The following is a 20,425-nucleotide window of genomic DNA, read 5'->3' on the forward strand; positions in this document are numbered from 1 at the left end:
GGCCTCTGGCCTGGGCTAAGCCAGTGACTCCCAGGCCGCGAGGCCCTGCCCCGGGACAGCACCCACCACTCCCTGAGGGGGGGAAGCTGCTGGCCCTGAGTTAGCAGGTGAAGGGCTGCGCTCAAACCCACGGCACCTGCCCAAGCACAGACCTTACTGCAGAAGTGGGGCGGGTCCCTCACAGCAGCCCGGCTCCCCCCACCCCCACCCCCACACCTCAGTTTGCCCTGGGCTGCAGCTAGAGCAGCTTGGATTGCACAGGCGGGGGAGGGCTCCAGGTGGGGAGGTGGAAGGGGCCTGGTCGGGGCCCTGCTAAGACCTGGGGGGAGTGGAGGGTTGGGACACTGAGAGGATACCTGAGGTAAGGGGTCCTCCCTGGCTCCTTCCGGACGGGGCCGCAGCGTTGCTGCTTTGTCTAGAAAATTGCACCAGCTCAGCAGCACAGGAGGTGCAGAACAGCACGTCGAATCGTGCACCGTCGAATCGTGCACCATCAAATCGTGCACCGTCAAATCGTGCCCCATTGAATCGTGCACCGTCAAATCGTGCACCGTCGAATCGTGCCCCATTGAATCGTGCACCATCAAATCGTGCACTGTCGAATTCTGCGCTGTTGGAACAGATGGGGGCATGGCACCTCGGAATTGTGCACCATCAAATTGTGCATTGTTGAAACAGAGGGGCGGGGGGAATGGCACCATTGAATCGTGCACCGTTGGAACAGATGGGGGGACCGACCTGGCCCAGACCAGCCTGGGATTAGCGGTGTGCGAGAGCACGCACACACGCACACGCACACGCACACACGCACACAGGCACGCATGCACACACACTTCAGTTGTTAAACATTCTGGGCAACTGCGCAAAGCGGCTGGCAGGCTGGGGAACATCAATAAAGCAATTAGCAAACAGCAAATAGCCGCTCCCCGGCCCAAGACGAGGGCCGTCAAGCACCCGGGGGAAGGCCAGAGCCGGCACGTTCAGCATGAAGCAAAATCGATGGGGCGCCAGCAGTGACGCAGCCTCGGGATGCGCAGAGCAGAGCCGGCCTTGCCACCGCCCCAGCGCTGTGGGGGAGCCGGCCGCATGGTTGGTCCCTGCAGGCAGCGCCCCGCTCGGCTGGCGTGGGAGGCCCCGCGTGCCCTGCGCTGAATCCGGGCCACGGCACAAGCGCTTGTGCGCAAGGGTGTTCACTGGCTGCCAAGCAGAACCTGGCCCCACGACCTGTCACATGACCAGCACGCTGGCTGCGCCCCGTGAACAGAAACTCTGGGTAGCTGGAGTCTTTTTTTAACACTTATCTTTAAGATGGGGGTGGGGAGCCTCAGGCCCTTGGTTTGCCTGGATCCATCCCCTGAGGCTGTGGGCAGCCTCGCAGGGGCACAAGAGCCGGGAGGCCCCATCCTGCCATCGGCTGCACACCAGAGACTCGTAAGCCAGCTGTTAGCCCATCTCTGCCAAGCGCCTGCACCGAGAACGGGGGAGTCGCTGCATGTAACGTGTGATTCTTTAACAACCTCGGGCTCATGCGTTTCGTTCGTGCAGCAATAAACCTGTAGTTGTTAGCTGCTGAAGGATTGGCTCCGCGTGCTTTGTGGGTAAGGTCCAGCGGGTAAATTGACCTGGGATCTGTGGCTGGTTTCTTGGGACTGGAGAACCCGTTCGGGGGAGGTGCGATTGGGTTCCATAACCCCTCACCTGTGTTGGGCCCGGGGCTATTTGGGGCACAGGGAGAGCTGGGGGGGTCCAAGGCTTCGGGCAGGCAGCTGGAGCGCTCTGTGGGACTGGTGTGTGGCCTGTTTGGAAGGGCTCCAGTCTGGGGCTGTAAGGAGCCCCTAGTCTGAGCAATTCGCCCTCAGCGGTGCCCACACCCAGCCTGGTCCCTCACGGGGGGGGCTGCCCCATCCCGCCCCGCCCAGTGCGCTCCTCCCTCCACGCCCGGCTGGGCCCCCGGGACGGACCCAAATCAACATGTGGGGGACGCAGGGTCCCACGATCCCGTCACAGTCGGGGTCACCCCAGCAGGCACCAGCAGCAGCATTTTGGCACTCGGTGGGCGGGGAGGGGAGCTGCCCCCGCTGAGGGGGGATGGGGTGGAGCTGTGCCTGATTCGGCGCCGCTCCTGCCCCATGGCTAGAGTGTGGGCAGGAAGGGGTTGAGCCCTAAGGCTACGTTGTGCTCCAGGGCTCAGAGAATCTCTCCGCAGGGACTTCAGCAAACCTGGCCACAGAGGCGGCTCAGCAGAGAGGGTACCTGGGGGCCAGAGCAGCCCCTGGTGAGGCCAGTGGATGAAGGGGATACTGAGCCCTAGCCCGGGAGGCTGCTGGGGGTCTGCAGGGTTGGGGCACCGACAGGCTGGAAATAGCTTCCTCCCTGCGGCTGCAGAGCTCAGCTGAGGGGTGGAGAAGCTTCCCCAGGCCAGTGCTGTGGGGGCTTTGGCACATGCGGGGCTTGGCTCCCCCTGGGCTGAGCTCAGAGCTGTAGGGCCCTGGGCTTTCCCTGGGGGCCTGTTCAGCCAGAGGCAGTGGTGGGAGGAAGGAGCCTGCCAGCCAGGCTGGTGGGGAGCTGAGGGATCGGACCAGGGGCTGGGTCTCTATGCGGGAGGGGGGCGCGGCGGGGGAATTGAACAGGCTCAGCAGGGAGAAGGCAGCGAGAGTGGCAGTGTGGAGCAGGCCAAAGGGTGGGCAGCAGAGGAGACGTGTCACCGGCCATCCGCTGTTGCCTGTCTGCACTCACCAGTCAGACCGAGCAGGTCGCCAGTGCTGGCTGCAAACGTGGCGGGGCGGCCGTGGAGTGGCTACTGGCCACGAGCCAGCACACGGCAGGGACTGCCCTCATGGACAGCACAGGGAGCGGCTGGTCCAATGCTGCAGTTTTGCCCGGCCAACAGCCTTGCATTCCCCCCCCGTCCCTATCGTCAGCCACGCCCCCCCCCCCCCCGCACTCACCACTAGTGGGTGGCTGGTGAGCAAGGATCCGGCCAGTAGAACCCACCTGTGCTGATGTGATGGGCGACACAGAAAACATGGGCCAAACAGCCTGGTTTGGGGCACCTGCAGGAGGGGTCCAGTGCGGGCCTGTCCCTGTCACCGGGGGACACCCAGTCACCCCAGGCCTGGGGTTCAGTTGCACTGGGGCCCCCTGGCCGCACAGCGCCCCCTCTGGGAGTGACTTGGAACGCCACTGACCAGCCCCAAGGGCACACGGGGAGACGCCTGCCCTGGCACGAGCCAGGCTGGGCCCTCGTCAGCCTGCCCCAGCCCTGGGCGCGCGCCTGAGTCTGCCCAGCCTCCCGGTGCATGGCTGGTGCTGCCGGCAGGGAGGTTTCCTCAGCGCTGGGGTCTGGCGCTGCAGCTCAGCCAGGAGAGGCGACGGGTGAGAGGAAAGGGGGGGGCACCAGCCACGTGCCCCCTGCCGCGCCTGGGTAAGGGGCAGGACAACCCTCGTCTGCCCTCAACTCTGCCTCTCCCTGTACCACTCTGCCCCCTCCCCACCCGGCCTGGGGGAGCAGGGGAGGCCCAACCAAAAATAATGCAAAGAGAGAGGGGACCTCATAAAGTTTGAAAAAAGCTAATGGAGCTGGGGGGGCGGGGGGGGGGTAGCTCAGGAGCCATCCTCCCCCCCCCCCACAGCCTGTTGGGACCCCCCCCAGCCACACAGCCCCTAGCTACACCCTGAGTTGCCCTGTCTGCCCTGAGTCACCCCGCCTATCTGCCTGCAGAGACAATATCTGCCCCAACTCAACCCCATTTGCCTTCCTTCCTCCACGGGCCGGGGGGGCGTGTCCAGCCTGCAGGGAACAGCCACGGCCGCCCAACAGGAGGGGTGAATCCTGCCCCAGAAGCCACCCTCGCAGGTGGCTCTCAAGCACTGCTGGGTCCCAGTTTGCACCCCACCCACCCCTCTTCTCCCCCTCACCATGCACACACACCGCCTGCCACAGGAACGCTGGACGGGGCTGCTTTTGGAACTGCCAGTGCTGTCACCAACCCGCCTGCCATGTTCCCGCTAAGCTGTGTGCGGCTCTGTTCCAGCAATGTGTGGAATCAATGTTTTGCATGTGCAAATGTGCACCACTCTGCTAATCATCGGGCAGGACTCTCTCCTGAGCAGCTGCACAAGGGCCCACGGCTCAGTTGCCTTTTTCACTTGGGAAATGACGCAACGACCACTGGGCAAACCAGCCGGCTTGTTCAGCCCCAGTGCACTGCTGTCACATTACTGAATTGGAGGGAAGCAGCCAGATCGCTGCTGCACCCCTAGGTGGGGGTGTTGGCCCCAGAAATTGGTATAAAAGGGAGCCATGTGGGGTATTGAATGGGAGCTTATTGTTTGTTGATCTTATGTACGCTAGTTATGTGAGTGTATAATGTCTGTGTGTGTAGGTAGGAATCTGTAATCTGTGTGGAAGCTGAATATTTCTGTGAATGTGGTTAAGCATTGCTATGGACAGGCTGATTAGCAAAGCCCTGTGGAACAATGACTCTCACTGGGCTATGGACACACCCAAAGAATGGGATTTGTCACCTAAGGGCAACCAGCAGGGAACATAGAGATTGGCCTCTGACCAGGTGACCTGCTGCATACAAGAAAAGGCCAGGAAGGGGATAAAGAGGCCATGTGGTCGATGCCATTTTGTTCTCAGCTCAGCACTTCATCCCAGAGGCAGCACTGCAGGGATTGAAGAGCCCGGAAGACCTGTGAACCCATCCTGATGCTAGGATGTGCAATAAGAACTTTTAAACCAGCAGCTGCAACATCTCTGCTAGAACCTGCATCGAGGACTGGGAGATTCGGTGCATGTAACGTACTGTACTTTAATAACCTGACTCTCAGGCTTTTCTTTCTTGTGATAATAAACCTTTAGATATAGATTCTAAAGGATTGGCCCAGCGTGATTTGTGGGTAGGATCCAGAGTGTAAATTGACCAGGGATCTGTGGCTGGTTTCTTGGAACCGGACAGGACTTGTTTGGGGTAGGTGGGATTGGGTGCTAGGACCCCCCACCTGTGTATAGGCCCGGGGCCATCTGGGGCACGGATATTGCTGGGGCGTCGGAGGGGTTTTGCTCGGGAGGCTTCAGGCAGGCAGCTGAAGCGCTCTGTGAGACTGGTTTGTGGCCTGTTTGGAGAGGTCGCCAGTCAGGGGGACTGTAAGGAGCCCCGGATTCGAGCAGTTTGCCCTGAGCGGACGCCCTCAGCTGTGCCCAGACACGGCCTGGTCCGTCACAGCTGCCATGGCTGATACCCCGAGGGCAGAGCCCGTGGATCCCCCCTCTGATGTAGTGTTGGTACCTTGCTGGTTGCTATGCTGGGCAGTGGGTGACCTCCACTGGCGGCTGTTTGTAGCACGGCCCAGCAGGACAGGGGATGAGTCATTATGCAAGGGGCTCCCAGCCTGTCCCACCAGTTTGCTCCCGGGGAGAGGGACAAAGGAAAGGAGGCGGCGGGCAGCCCCTGGCTGGGGGCAGGGCTGGAAGTGGGGCGGTTTCTGTCTGGCATCATGGAAGAAGCAGCCTAAGCAAGGGGCTGGGATTTAGGGGCCCAGTCTCCCCATCTCAAGGGGGCTGAGGCATCCTAGGCCTGCCCTGGAACCGGATGACATCTGTGCTGTGCTGTGTCCTGGAGGAGCAATAAACTCCCTCTGGTTGGTGGAGTCTGTCCGTGCCATCACGGGGGTGCAGGAGGCGGGGGACCCCAGAGGGGAACTGCTGCTCCCCTGGAGTTTGCAAACTGGGGCAAGGCCACCCCTGTTGCAGGGAGCTGGGGGCAGGAGCTAGGGCCAGGTGCTGGGACACCCCCTCTGTGACTCCCTTCTCATCACGCCGAGGGAGATTGCTCCCCCCATACCCCAGAGGGCAGCCTCAGTGGGTCAGACCCTGGGATCCACCAGACCTGCCCCGTCCCCCTAAAGCGCCAGAGGCTCTGCCCCTCGTGCACCCCTCCCACCACCAGACTCCTGCGCGAGGCACCCCAGCCCCTTGGCACAGCAGGGCTCAGCCGTGGCTGCCGGCGCCCAGCCCGACTTGGGCCGCCCAGGCGGGGCCTCTCACAGGACCGATTCTTCCTACGCTGCAGAGTGGGGCTGCTCCATGTTCCGTACGACGCTTGCTACGTGCTCAGCTTGTCCCAGCAATTCACCTGGGGTCACGCTCCCTGTGGGGGCGGAGTCACGCTCCCCGTGGGGGGGGGGGGGTTCACACTTTCCGTGGGGGGGGGAGGGAGAGAGAGAGACTGGGTCACTCTCCCATGGAGCTGGGTCAATAAAGAGTCCAATGCCCCCCCCGTGGGCAGAGCGGGTTTTTATTCTGCTGGGCCGCACTGCGAGGGTCCCACCGGAGCGGGATCGATTCCACCCGCCAGCGCTCCCCAACAAGGAGTTCCCGAGTGGCTCTGGGACTCCCCGGCCAGCAGTCCTGGGGCAGTGCTCTCTAGCACCCGTCTCCCCCGCGGCCGAGCCAGGGCTCCAGCAGCCCGAAACACCATTTGAAGCAGCTACCCAGGACTCCCTGGTGACAGGGAGGGTCCAGGGGCAGAGACCACCCTTAGCTCCCACCTCCGGCCAGGCACAACGGGGAAGCGAGCAGGCCGTGCCCCCAAGATGCTGGGCGAGGGGCAGCCCCGCAAGCCCCTCCTGGCCCTCTGCTGGGCACGTGAAAGCAGGACGGGACGTCCCCTGCTGGGCCCTGCTCCGCCCCCTCCCGCCAGCCCCCCGCTCTGCGCTCCCCTCCCTCGTGGGCAGCCACGGCCCCGCATGAGCGGCGTGGAAGGGCAGGCCGGGCCGTGGGCGTCCGTGCTCTTCTGCCCAGGAGCTCGCACAACTGCAGCCGAGCAGGCCACGTGTGGGAGGAAGCCCCCCGGCCGGGCCAGTGCTCCCTGCGGAGGTCCCTGGTCCTGGCTTGCGGTGCGGCGTCAGCGGTAGGCTGCCGATTCCCTGAGGGTCGTGCGGCGCAGCAGCGCCCCCTTCAGCGTCTGGGAGCTGGCGGAGGTAATCTGAAAGGCAGCGGCGCAAAACCGGCATCAGTCGAGCGCCAGGGAACCTGCAGGGCGAGCCGGCTGGGAGGAGCGGGGCCATCGCCCAGCTTTGCTGGTCCGGGGCAGATTTACAACAGGGAACGCTGCCCGAGGCCGTGGGCTGGAAACCAGCAGCCGCCGGAGTCCCGGACCCACCCAGCCGGGGCCCTGTCAGAAATCACAGAGCTCTAGAGCCAGAAGGGACCTCGAGAGGCATCGAGTCCAGTCCACGTTCTCTAAATCTTTCATCATTTGTGTTGCTCTTCTTTGGAACTTCTCCAATTTCTCCTCATCTTTCCTGAAATGCGGTGCCCAGAACTGGACACGACACTCCAACTGAGGCCCAACCGGTGCAGAGCAGAGCGGAAGAACGACGTCTCGTGTCTTGCTCACAACACTCCTGTTCATGCAGCCCAGAATCACGTTTGCTTTTTTTGCAACCGTGTCCCCCTGTTGACTCCTATGTAGCTTGTGGTCCACTCTGACCCCTAGATCCCTTTCTGCAGTATCCTCCCTAGACAGCCACTTCCCATTCGGTGTGTGACGTGGATTGTTCCTTCCTAAGTGGAGCACGTTGCATGGGACAGGCGCACTGTGGGGTCCGAGCGCCAAGACGCACTGGGCCCCGCCAGAAGGCACTGCCTGGTGTGGGCGCACAGCCATGCCCGCCCACGCCCCTGGGGGAGGGAACTCGCAGCCCTGGCCGCCCGAGGCTGGGGCGGAGGAGGGCAGGCGTGTGGCCGGCCATTCGGATCTGGGCTCACGGTTCACTTGCGAGCCCAAACCTGCCTGCAAGAGAGCGCTGGCCCGGCCCTTGGGCAACCCTCCCTCGGAACACCCGGCCCCTCACCTTCACTAGCACGTAGTCCCCTGGCTGGGCGCGGCCCGCAGCCCCCGAGCCGGCGCCGGCCTCCAGCTCCGTGTCGGGGAAGACCACTTTGAGGTTGCCATCGTTCCTGCCGCACAGCGCGGCGGCAGAGCGCTTGCTGGGCTGGGGGGACAGGGAACGGTATCGGCGCGGCCCCAACGCCCACTGCGGCGGGACGGGACTGGCACTGCCAGCGTTCAATCCACTCCCCCTCGCCAAGCACGGCCGGCAGCCACCGGCGCTCGGAGGCACACGGGACCCCGGTTTAACCCCCGCAGGCCAGTTCTCCAGGGAAGCCCACAGTGCCCGAGGGCCAGAGCGCTGTACCTGCCACACCCGCAAACCTGTCCCCTGCAGACCCCCACAGGCCCATTTCGGGCCTGGAGATCTGTCCCCGCAGGAAAGCGACCTGGTACACCCAGCGAGGGGGCCTGCGGGCTGGGGAGCCTCTCGGCCAGGGGGTGGGACGTGGACCCAGGGGCACTCACTCCCTCCACCAGCACAAGCTGCGTGCGGCCCACCAGGGCCCCGTTCGCCCGGCTGGCCTCCTCCCGGAAGACAGCGATGAGTTCCTCCAGCCGCCTGTGCTTCACCGCGCCCGGCACGTTGTCCTGCAGCCGGTGGTAGGCCCGGGTTTTCTGAAACACCACACACGTCACAAGCCCCGTCTTGGCCAGGTCGCCTGGGCAGACCCCTGCCTGGCCGAGCCAGTCAGCCAAGGACACGCTTTCCACAGGCGGCCGGACAGACGCCCCCTCAGGGAAGGAGCGTGTCTGTCTGCCTCGGCCTCCTTCAAACACGGCCGACCTCCCGCCTTCCTTCCCACCGGCCGGCACTCCTGGGACAGCCGCCAAGGGAGCTCCGGCCACTTCTGCCAAAATCCTCCAGCCCACGGCCCCCCCACGAAAGCTGGCTCCGGACTGCCCTGCCAAATTCCCCTCCAGGGACCGTAACCTGTGCCGGGTGCAAACCCGAGGCTGGCAGCCTGGACGCTCGCGCCGCATGCGCCGAGACTGTAGCCACGTGGGCTGGGCCGGCCCTAGAGCGATTCGCAGACCCGTCACCGCCACGCGCCCGGGGGGGGGGGGGGGGGGTGGGAGGGGGACCAACAGAGAACGGACCCAGGTGTCTCCCCTGGGCCCGGCGCTCACCTGCCGCATGCTGTAGGCGAAGAGGAACCCCACGTTGTAGCGGACCTGCCGGAGCAAGGACACCGTCTGCTGGTGATCGTCCTCCGTCTCGCCGCAGAAGCCGGCGATGAAATCGCTGCTGAGAACCACTCCTGGGGAGGCACAGGGGTCCGTGGGCACGGGACGGCGAGGGCCGCGCACAGCTGGGGTTGGGTGGGGCTCGGCGGGGCGGGCAGAGGTTGGGAAGGGGTGTGGTCTGGGGAAGGGGTGTGGCTTTGGATGGAAGGGGCGTGGTTTTGGATGGAAGGGGCGGGGCTTCGGCTGCCTTCCCCAGCTGGGCCTTCATTCCCCACCCACGACAGGGTGACACCGCCGGAGCATGGGCACCTCACCCCACAAAGCAGGTGGGGGGGGACACAGAGCAGCTGGGAGCAGGGTTATTACCCATCAGCTCTCCCAGCCAGGGCTCCTTCCCAGCTAGAGCTACCAGGTAGACCCCCCCAAAATACCGGACACACTTGATCGTGGGCGGGGAGGGGACCAGCCGGGAGGAAGGGGAGGCGGGAAGCAGAGCTGGGGAGGGATCGGGGGCTGGAGGAAGGGAAGCAGAGCTGGGGAGGTATTGGGGGCTGGAGGAAGGGGGGGCGGGAAGCAGAGCTGGCGGGGGGGGGGTGCAGCCACAGGCCACAGCTGGAGTCCAACAGGCCGCGCCCCCGGCAGGCACTCCCTCTAGTTGCTAGTAGAAGCTGGGCGGAGGGGGGCAGGGGGGCTGGGAGTCCAGGCCACTGCCCCCACCCCGCTTTTGCCCACGACCACAGGGCTCCCAGCGCCAATCTCGGCCCCGCCTCCCAGCAACTCCCCTGGCCCCGCCCAGCCGGGAATTCAGAAAATACCGACATTGCACGTGTCTGGTATTGTCTGAATTTTTCTACCGGACAGAGGGTGCAAATACCGGACAGTCTGGTAGAAAACCGGACTCCTGGCAACCCTATTCCCAGCATGCACCAGGGCAGAGCGAGGCCAGAGGCTGGTCTGGGGCACAAGCACTTCGAGGAGGACAGGGGAGCGCCGGGCAGGCCGCCCCGACTAGTTTCATGAGGAAGAAAAATCCTGGTTCTTCCCACGGGCTCCTCCAAGGGCCAAGCCCCAGCCCTGAGGCTGCCCGCGGGAGGGACGCCGGGGGCCGGACCGGGCGAAAGGAAGCCCCTACCGGGGATGGACTCCCGCACGTGCTGGACGAGCTCCTCGTAGGCCTCTCTCGTGTAGCTGCCAGGGAAAGCGCAAGGACGGGCTGGTTACGAAGCTACGGCGGCGGCGTGGAAACGAGACCCGAACGCGGCTCCGGCAGCGGCTCCCCCGAGCCAGGGGACTGCTCCGGCGGAGCCCGACGTGCGAGAGGAGCGGGGTGGGCAGGCGCTTCGCCTCCGGCTCCGTCCCTGCCGCGCGTGACACCCGCCCGTTCCCAAGGCCCCCACACTGCGCCCGCCTGGGAGCCACGTGGCAGCGGGGGGAGGGGGAGAAACGGGAGGGGGGGTGCCTGCTCTGCACACCCCGACGGCGAGGGGAGGGGCTGAGGCAGAACCCACAGTGTGTGGGACGAGGAGTAGCCCGCAGACCTGACCCTGGCTCAGAGGCACGCCAAGGCCGAGCACAGAACAGGTGCTGCTGGGACCCCCCCTTTCACCCCACAATCCTGGGGGGCAGTTACATTGGCAGGCCTCTGAACTCCCCTCTGCTGCCATCCCAGCCTGCCCTGGCACGCCTGAGCCCGGTGCGGCCTCCCTCAGCTGCCCGCCCGGTGGAGATGTTGACCCCCAAAAGGCTCCTGCTCCCCCCATCTCCGAGCCGAGGGGCAGGCGGCAGCGCCCCCCCGTCTGACTCACCCCCGCCTCATGGCCGCCAGGACGCGAGAGCTGCCGCTCTGCGCCGGGAGGTGGAGCTGTTTGCAGACGTTGGGCCTCTCCCGGATGAGTTGCAGGACCTGCGGGGAGGAGAGCGGACGGGCGGTCGCGGAGCAGCCCGGAGAAAGGGGACAGCTCCCCAAGCGAAGGGGAGGGCCCCGGGCAGCCCCCTCCCCCCTCACGCACCTCGTCCGGGAAGTCCTTGGGGTGCGGGGAGGTGAAGCGGATCCGCATTTCCGGGTCCACCCGGGAGGCCTGGTCCAGCAGGTGTGCGAAGCGCAAGCCCCCCTCCCTGGCTTTGTAGATGGTGCTAAAGCCGCGGCTGAGGCCCGGTGCGGCCGCCGCGCGGAACTGGACCTCGGAGGCGTCCCGGTAGCTGTTGACGTTCTGACCCAGGAGGGTCACTTCTTTCACTCCCTGCAGAGACGCACCAGGGCCACGAGTCACGCCGGGGAGCAGCCGGCACAGCACGCCACGCCACGCCCGCCTCGGCTAAGCCACGCCACGCCACGCCACGGCACGCCACGCCACGCCACGCCACGCCACGCCACGCCCGCCTCGGCTAAGCCACCGCCCGGGGGCGGGCTCCGGGCACCGGCGGGAAGGGCTGGGACGCCGCCTGGGGCAGCAGGACAAACTCAGCCTGCCCACCAGCGTCCCCTCGGTTTCCGTTCTCATGCAGAATCAATGTTGTGACGTGCGCTGAGCTGTGCGTGGAGGTGCACCACCCGCAGGAACACATGCTACCAGCTGTGGGCACGGTGGGCGCCCTGCTAATCAGCTGGGCAGCATCTGGATTTCTCCTGGGCGGCCACCCAGCGCGCAGCTTACAGGGAGCACTGCTGCCAAGGGGCAGCTCCGTCTGCCCTGCCCTGCGACCTCGGCCTCTCAGCGCAGACCGTCCGCCCCAGGCGCTCACACCCTCGGGAGGTCCCTGCGGCAGCCAGCCCCACACAGCCCAGGCTGCGGCTCTGCGAAGGGCCCGTGGGGGTGGGCAGGGAACAGCCTCCCGGCCTGGACCATAAGCAGAGCCACCCAAAGCAGCAGCCCCCCCACCGGCCCCCACTGCCCCCCGGCATGGCCAGCGGCACCTGGTCGGAGAGCAGCTTCACTTCCTGCAGGATGGAGGCCATGGGCCGGCTCCTCTCGCGCCCGCGGGTGAAGGGGACGATGCAGTAGCTGCACATGTTGTCACAGCCGCGCATGATGGACCTGCCGGGGGGAGGGGGAGACGCCGGTGAGCGGGCTGGTCAGCGCGCCAGGAGAGCCACTGGCTGAGCACAGCCCCGGGCCAGCCTCCCTCCCTCCTAGGGCAGGGTGTGACTGCCTGTCCGTGCCCCACGGCGTGGCCACGCCTCACACGGGGCATCACGACCGGGCTGCTCCGTGCCAGACACGTACGAGCAGGGATGTGGGGGCTGGAAGGGACAATGAATGAGGCAGGAGAACAGGGGTTCAACTGAGGAAGGCAGCCCAAGCCCCGCCCCTTCAGCCCAAAGCCACACCCCTTCCCTGAGACCACGCCCCTTCACAACCTTCCCGCCCCCATGTCCCACCCCACACCAGCTGAGGGCTGGGGCTGCCCTCACGAGCGGCTGAGCAGCGCAGGCAGCTTTGGGAAGGGGACGGCGCCCACGCAGGGTCACACACGCACCACACGGGCGAGAACCCGCCTCGGGCAGCGGGCGTGGCAGCCGCACGCCGGCGGAGCTGCGAATCGTGGGCAGTGGGGCGGGGGCAGTGGGGCCAAGCCCCGAAAGGGGAACCAAGGCTGGGTATTAGCCAAAGCTCCCTGGCGGGGCGGGAGGGGACACGCTCCGGCTCTCACACGAAGGCAGAGGTGGCGCTGGGGCTGGTGTGGACAGGCAGGACGTCCGCGTACGTCTCTTCTAAGGAGAGCAGGACGTTGGCCGCCTGCTGGCCCGACTCGGCCACCGCCAGCAGCCGGGGCAGGTCCCGGTAAGCATCGGGGCCCGCCACGAGATCCACCAGCTTCTCCCGGTGCAGGATCTCCTCCCGCAGCCTCTCGGCCATGCAGCCTGCGGCCAGAGGAGAAGGGTCGGTGTCGAGAGGCCCCCGGCCTGCCCCCCAGCCGAGAAAGCTCAGGTCAAGCCAGCAGCCTGTTCGTCCCTTCCGCAGCGGCGCTCCCCCCGCCCGGTACCCGCCCGCATCTCCGCAGGAACGCAGCCCATACTGCCAGGTACCTAGGATCCCGATGCGGAGAGGAGCCCGGGTCTGCAGCCGCTTGGACTTCAGAGCCGCGAGGTGCCGCAGGCGGTTCCAGATCACCTGCTCGGCCTTCTCCCTGCAGACCAGGAGATCCGGCCGTCAGCGATGCTGCCGGCTCTGCCCCGGCCAGCCCAGGGAAAGAGGCAAGGACGGGCTAGCGGCCTCCCCAGCTGCCGAGGGACACGCCCGCACAGGGAAAGCGCCCGGCCCCCAACTCTGAAGCCTGGGCCCCGAACCTCATCCACGGTAACCAAACCCCTGCCAGGATTCAGACCACAAGGGCCCCTTACGATCAGCTGGCTGTCACCCAGGCCAGAGAACCGCCCCCGGGCCAGTGCACCGTGCTACAGCAGACACCAGCCTGGCCTCTGATGTTCTGTTCTCCGAGGCCCTTGGTTCAACCCCCAGCATGTCAGCCAGGCTGGCAGGGGTCACATGACCCCGTTAAGTTCACGTTGGGCCCATGCGACAGCGGAGAGCAGGTGGCCGTGCCGTGGAACGCTGCCGTGGCCCAAGGCTAGCGCTGGGATAGGACCAGCTGTCCCAGGGGCCGTCCCAGGTCTCCAAGCTCTGGTCTGTGACTCCCGGGGCCCTCCCCTCGCCGCGCCTCCCAAATAGCCCCCCGCAAGCACAGAAAGGTCCTTACCGGACAGAGCAGGTGACAAGGAGAATCACATCCGCCTGTGGAAGGCAAAACAGGGAACCGATCAGAGCTGGGGAACCGATCACAGGCATCCGCTAGCTCCGCCCACATAGGGACCGCCAGCATCACAGGCATCTGCTAGCTCCACCCACATAGGGACCGCCAGCATCACAGGCATCCGGTAGCTCCGCCCACACAGGGACCGCCAGCATCACAGGCATCCGCTAGCTCCACCCACGCAGGGACCGCCGGCATCACAGGCATCCGCTAGCTCCGCCCACACAGGGACCGCCAGCATCACAGCCATCCGCTAGCTCCGCCCACACAGGGACCGCCAGCATCACAGCCATCCGCTAGCTCCGCCCACGCAGGGACCGCCGGCATCACAGCCATCCGCTAGCTCCGCCCACACAGGGACCACCAGCAGAACAGCCATCCGCTAGCTCCGCCCACACAGGGACCGCCGGCATCACAGCCATCCGCTAGCTCCGCCCACACAGGGACCGCCGGCATCACAGCCATCCGCTAGCTCCGCCCACACAGGGACCGCCAGCATCACAGCCATCCGCTAGCTCCGCCCACACAGGGACCGCCGGCATCACAGCCATCCGCTAGCTCCGCCCACACAGGGACCGCCGGCATCACGGCCATCCGCTAGCTCCGCCCACACAGGGACCGCCAGCATCACAGCCATCCGCTAGCTCCGCCCACACAGGGACCGCCAGCATCACAGCCATCCGCTAGCTCCGCCCACACAGGGACCGCCGGCATCACAGCCATCCGCTAGCTCCGCCCACACAGGGACTGCCGGCATCACAGCCATCCGCTAGCTCCGCCCACACAGGGACCGCCGGCATCACAGCCATCCGCTAGCTCCGCCCACGCAGGGACCGCCGGCATCACAGCCACCCGCTAGCTCCGCCCACGCAGGGACCGCCGGCATCACAGCCACCCGCTAGCTCCGCCCACGCAGGGACCGCCGGCATCACAGCCATCCGCTAGCTCCGCCCACGCAGGGACCGCCGGCATCACGGCCACCCGCTAGCTCCGCCCACGCAGGGACCGCCGGCATCACGGCCACCCGCTAGCTCCGCCCACGCAGGGACCGCCGGCATCACGGCCACCCGCTAGCTCCGCCCACACAGGGACCACCAGCAGAACAGCCATCTGCTAGCTCCGCCCAAACCGGGACCGCCAGCATCACGGCCATCCGCTAGCTCCGCCCACACTGGGACCGCCAGCATCACGGCCACCCGCTAGCTCCGCCCACACCGGGACCGCCAGCATCACGGCCACCCGCTAGCTCCGCCCACACAGGGACCGCCAGCATCACGGCCACCCGCTAGCTCCGCCTACACAGGGACCACCAGCAGAACAGCCATCTGCTAGCTCCGCCCAAACCGGGACCGCCAGCATCACGGCCACCCGCTAGCTCCGCCCACACTGGGACCGCCAGCATCACGGCCACCCGCTAGCTCCGCCCACACCGGGACCGCCAGCATCACGGCCACCCGCTAGCTCCGCCCACACAGGGACCGCCAGCATCACGGCCACCCGCTAGCTCCGCCTACACAGGGACCACCAGCAGAACGGCCACCCGCTAGCTCCGCCCACACAGGGACCGCCAGCATCACGGCCACCCGCTAGCTCCGCCCACACAGGGACCGCCAGCATCACGGCCACCCGCTAGCTCCGCCTACACAGGGACCACCAGCAGAACAGCCATCCGCTAGCTCCGCCCACACCGGGACCGCCAGCATCACGGCCACCCGCTAGCTCCGCCCACACCGGGACCGCCAGCATCACGGCCACCCGCTAGCTCCGCCCACACAGGACGTAGCTACGAGTCCTCACTGGGCTCGGGAGCCAGAGCAGGCCAAGGCGTACCAGAGAACAGCAGCGGGCACGCCTGCCGGGCTGAAAGTTAGAGGCCGGCCGCCTGCCTCCTGCTGGGCTCAATTCCCTTCGCGACCGAGACAGACGCCACAGTGAGAAGAAATGAACCCGGCCTGAGTTCTGTTCCCATCCCCTCGGCATCATTCCTTCCGGTGCCCGGCAGGGCGACCCCGCACCAGCACCCAACGCGATAGGGACCCCTCGGAGGGTCGCTCCGCACCTCGCAGGGTCAGACCCTGGAGGTAAAACTGCTTCTCCGCCCAGGCTGGGAGACACGGCCCGGGGCGGGCGGGGCGGGCAGGGCGCCCTACCTCCTCCAGCCGCTTGGTCCGCAGGTAGCCGCTCCTCTGGAGGATGGTCCAGGCGATCTCGGTGTCGTTAACGTTCATCTGGCAGCCGTAGCTCTCCAGGTACACTGCAATCAGACAGCAGGCAGCTGCGTGTGTGACCGGGGCAGGCAGCGGCGGGTTCGCCTTTCCCGCAGTTCTCTAACCGCTAGGCCCCTTGGAAAACCTCTCCAAATCCAGGCCACGCAGAGCAGGTAAAGCGAGGCTGCCCCCGCCGGAACGGATTCCAGGGGGAGCTCAGAGCTGAAGAGCCAAGCGAGATCCACCCCGAACGCCGGGTGCCCCGGAAGAGCCGCCAGCAGCCTATGATCACTGCACGCAATGCGCCGCTTAACGAGGTGGGAGTCCTGCTGGAACGGGGGCCACGGATGCCAAGTCCCTGCACAAGCCGTGTCCCCGCGTGTGTCCCCACACCAGCCCCCTGCCACTTGGCCCACAGAAGTCCGGTGGCTGGCTGCACACAGGCAGCCGCTGCTGGGGCCAGACAGGATCCCATCCCTCAGCCCGTCTGTGGCGCCTGGCTCTGTCCCGCGCCTCTCCCCCCCACCCCGCTGCTCTCCCCGGGGCGGGCCGTCCCGTCCGGGCTCAGACTCGGGCAGGCAGCACGCGAATCGCTTCGCCCTGCCGGCGTGCTCCTTTCACGCCAGGGCTGCCTTGCACAAGCCATTCCCACCACTGGCCCTGGGCAGCCCCCACCCCCGGTCACGGGCCCTGACTGCAGCTCCGTGGGACGCGGTGCTGGCGGGATGGTGTCTCCTGGCAGCCAGTGACCCGCCCTTGTGGTAAGTAGAGGCACCCGCCAGGGCAGCGCTGGGCACCCTGCAGCCACGGGGGCTCTAGGTGCAGCCCCCGAGGCACTTTGCGGCCGTTGGGTTCCAGCCACGTAGTGATTTTCCTCCCGGTGCTAGTGAGGCGACACGCAGGTAAAGCCAGGTGCCCTGGAGTGACTGTGCACAACACGGCAACCACACACGCACAAACACGCCTGCTTTCCTAGCGCCGGCTGTGCCGCACGCCCGGGCATCCCTGCAACGATCTGCCACCGGGAGGAGACTGGCGCTCCCAACAGCACCCCCCACCAACCACCGTCCTCGTGATACAGAGTGCGAACAGCCCCCAGCTGGGCACGTCCCAGCCATTCTCCGCGCTGCCCGGCCCTGGCCAGCTCTCAGTCACTAGCCCATCAGTCGCTGGTGCTCAGTCGCAGGGCTGGCCCTGATGACAGCTTAGCTCCAGGGTACAAGCGGCCGGGCTCTCGCACAAGTGCAGCTCGTGCAACAACCAGGCCAGGCTCTTGCACAAGTACAGCTCGTGCAACAACCAGGCCAGGTTCCCACACAATGCAGCTGGTGCAACGACCAGGCCGGCCTCTCACACCACTGCAGCTGGTGCAACAAACAGGCCAGGCTCTTGCACAAGCACAGCTCGTGCAACAACCAGGCCAGGTTCCCACACAATGCAGCTGGTGCAACGACCAGGCCGGCCTCTCACACCACTGCAGCTGGTGCAACAAACAGGCCAGGCTCTTGCACAAGTACAGCTCGTGCAACAACCAGGCCAGGTTCCCACACAATGCAGCTGGTGCAACGACCGGGCCGGCCTCTCACACCACTGCAGCTGGTGCAACAAACAGGCCAGGCTCTTGCACAAGTACAGCTCGTGCAACAACCAGGCCAGGTTCCCACACAACTGCAGCTGGTGCAACGACCGGGCCGGCCTCTCACACCACTGCAGCTGGTGCAACAAACAGGCCAGGCTCTTGCACAAGTACAGCTCGTGCAACAACCAGGCCAGGTTCCCACACAATGCAGCTGGTGCAACGACTGGGCCGGCCTCTCACACCACTGCAGCTGGTGCAACAAACAGGCCAGGCTCTTGCACAAGTACAGCTCGTGCAACAACCAGGCCAGGCTCCCGCACAACTGCAGCTGGTGCAACAACCAGGCCAGGCTCCCGCACAACTGCAGCTGGTGCAAGGACCAGGTGTGATACGGCCCTGGGGAGCGGGGCGGAGGAAGGGAGCAGCCAGGGCTGCAGTGCTCACCTCTCCGCTTGCCTCCCTCCAGGGCGCTGGAGCCGAGATCGGGGTCCGGCTGCTCTGCTAGCTGACGGCGGGTCTCCTGAGGGGGGGCCGCGCTGCTTAAGAAGTGCTGCAGCGTTGGCCCCGCTGCCAGCCGGGCGCTGAAGTCCTCCAGGCCCCGGCTCTGCTTCCCCTTGGTGGGGCGGGCGCTGGAGCCCCCGCCGGACGCGCAAGCTCGGGGCTCGGACCGCGCCGCCCATGACGACGGCCTCCGAGGACGCGTCCCTGCGGCGCCCAGCACGCGGCTCAGGGGCCGGATCATCGTGGGCGAGGGCGCCCGCAGCCAGGCCACCGGCCGGACGCACTCGCCCAAGGCTGCGTCCTCCCTGCCGGACCAGGAAACGACAGTGAGACAGATCCCAGCAGGCCGGTTCCGGAACAGGCCACGCGCAGCCCCTCCGGCCCGGGGGATGCTGGGGGGGGGGGTGCAGACACCTGCCCGTGGTGCTGGCAGCCCCGTTGGGGCCTTTGGTCACTTTCAGGGAATCAGTCAGCTGCCCGTGGGGGTGCAAATGGGGGGGGGGGTTGGAACTGTGGAGCGCTGGGGAAGCCTCTTTAGGAGTCAGGTCCAGTCAGGTGTCCTCCCCCCCCCCCATGCCACCCCTGCAGGGCAAGCAGCATTACCCTGAGTGGTGAATAAATGGAGTGGGGGCTGTTTGCAAGGGGGGGCGAGGCCATATGGGGATGTTTGGGGGGGCGGGGGCAGGAGGTGGCTGTTTGCACTGGGGGGGCAGGAGCAGGAGGGCTTCTTGCACAGTGGGGGGGGAAGGAGGCTATAGGGGAGCTGTCTGCATGGTGAGTGGGCGGAGGCCGGTGAGGGGCTGTTTCCACGACCGGGAGGGGGGCAACAATCCATACGGGGGCTGTTCTGTTTGCACCGCCGGCTGCGGGGGCAGGAGGCCAAAGGGGGCCTGTTTGCACGGCGGAAGGGGAGGCGCCTGTTTGCATGTCCGGGGGGGGCAGGAGGCCGCGGGGGGGGGGGGTGTTTGCACGGCGGGGCCGGGGGGGGCAGGAGGCCGCGGGGGGGGGTGTTTGCACGGCGGGGCCGGGGGGGGGCAGGAGGCCGCGGGGGGGGTGTTTGCACGGCGGGGCCGGGGGGGCAGGAGGCCGCGGGGGGGGGGGTGTTTGCACGGCGGGGCCGGGGGGGGGCAGGAGGCCGCGGGGGGGGGGTGTTTGCACGGCGGGGCCGGGGGGGGGCAGGAGGCCGCGGGGGGGGGGTGTTTGCACGGCGGGGCCGGGGGGGGGCAGGAGGCCGCGGGGGGGGGTGTTTGCACGGCGGGGCCGGGGGGGGGCAGGAGGCCGCGGGGGGGGTGTTTGCACGGCGGGGCCGGGGGGGGCAGGAGGCCGCGGGGGGGGGTGTTTGCACGGCGGGGCCGGGGGGGGGCAGGAGGCCGCGGGGGGGGGTGTTTGCACGGGGGGGGCAGGAGGCCGCGGGGGGGGTGTTTGCACGGCGGGGCCGGGGGGGGGCAGGAGGCCGCGGGGGGGGTGTTTGCACGGCGGGGCCGGGGGGGGGCAGGAGGCCGCGGGGGGGGGGGTGTTTGCACGGCGGGGCCGGGGGGGGGCAGGAGGCCGCGGGGGGGGGGTGTTTGCACGGCGGGGCCGGGGGGGGGCAGGAGGCCGCGGGGGGGGTGTTTGCACGGCGGGGCCGGGGGGGGGGCAGGAGGCCGCGGGGGGGGGGGTGTTTGCACGGCGGGGCCGGGGGGGGCAGGAGGCCGCGGGGGGGGGTGTTTGCACGGCGGGGCCGGGGGGGGGCAGGAGGCCGCGGGGGGGGGGTGTTTGCACGGGGGGGGCAGGAGGCCGCGGGGGGGGGTGTTTGCACGGCGGGGCCGGGGGGGGGCAGGAGGCCGCGGGGGGGGTGTTTGCACGGCGGGGCCGGGGGGGGGGCAGGAGGCGAGGGGCCGGGCCCGGTCTCACCTTCCCGCGAGCGGCGCCGCGCCGGGCCCGGCTGCTCCCGCCCCGCCTCTTCCCGGCCCGGCCCACGTGGCGGGCGCCGCGACCCGCCCCCCCCGGATTCCCCCCCCCCAGCCCGGCGGGGTCCGGCCGCTGCGTTTCACAGCGACCCCCGATTCCCCTCGAACCGTCCTGCCCCCCCCGCTGCCCCCCCCGGCCCTGTTAGTGCCCCCGGACCCGCGTGGTGTGTACCGGGCACGTGGCGTGTCCCAGAGCCGGTCCCCGGGCCAGGGCCGCTCTCCAGCCCCATGCCGTGGGGATGCGGGTGGGGGCCCGGCTCCAGGGGAGCCCCACCTGAGCGGAGGCTGCCGGCTGGGTTCCCTGCGGGCGGGGCCAGGCGCTAGGGGTGAGGCCGGGGGACCTGCCCT

The 20,425-nt window shown here is 67.4% G+C and overlaps 1 protein-coding gene across 3 annotated transcripts; it reads right to left on the reverse strand.

Moving 5' to 3' along the window:
- Window positions 1-6,762: 6,762 nt before the first annotated feature.
- On the reverse strand, window positions 6,763-20,081 carry CDK5RAP1 (CDK5RAP1 mitochondrial tRNA methylthiotransferase). 3 transcript variants are annotated; one of them, XM_075900815.2, is made up of 14 exons: window positions 20,022-20,081; window positions 18,072-18,433; window positions 15,992-16,095; window positions 13,788-13,822; window positions 13,117-13,217; window positions 12,741-12,951; window positions 12,004-12,124; window positions 11,099-11,329; window positions 10,895-10,992; window positions 10,222-10,277; window positions 9,033-9,163; window positions 8,370-8,519; window positions 7,864-8,004; window positions 6,763-6,992 (listed from the first exon to the last, which is right to left on the reverse strand). In XM_075900815.2, the coding sequence occupies exons 2-14, from the start codon at window positions 18,367-18,369 to the stop codon at window positions 6,912-6,914; spliced, it is 1,758 nt and encodes a 585-aa protein (XP_075756930.2). In that variant the 5' UTR covers window positions 18,370-18,433; window positions 20,022-20,081; the 3' UTR covers window positions 6,763-6,911. The 3 variants fall into 3 exon arrangements, with proteins under 3 accessions (XP_075756930.2, XP_075756927.2, XP_089625897.1); XM_075900812.2 differs by lacking the exon at window positions 6,763-6,992 and having other exon boundaries at window positions 7,870-8,519; XM_089769771.1 differs by lacking the exons at window positions 6,763-6,992; window positions 20,022-20,081 and adding an exon at window positions 18,543-18,757 and having other exon boundaries at window positions 7,870-8,519.
- Window positions 20,082-20,425: the final 344 nt, after the last annotated feature.

Source organism: Pelodiscus sinensis, chromosome 17 (genome assembly GCF_052426305.1).
Source record: "Pelodiscus sinensis isolate ZL-2025 chromosome 17, ASM5242630v1, whole genome shotgun sequence".
Lineage (NCBI taxonomy): Eukaryota > Metazoa > Chordata > Testudines > Trionychidae > Pelodiscus > Pelodiscus sinensis.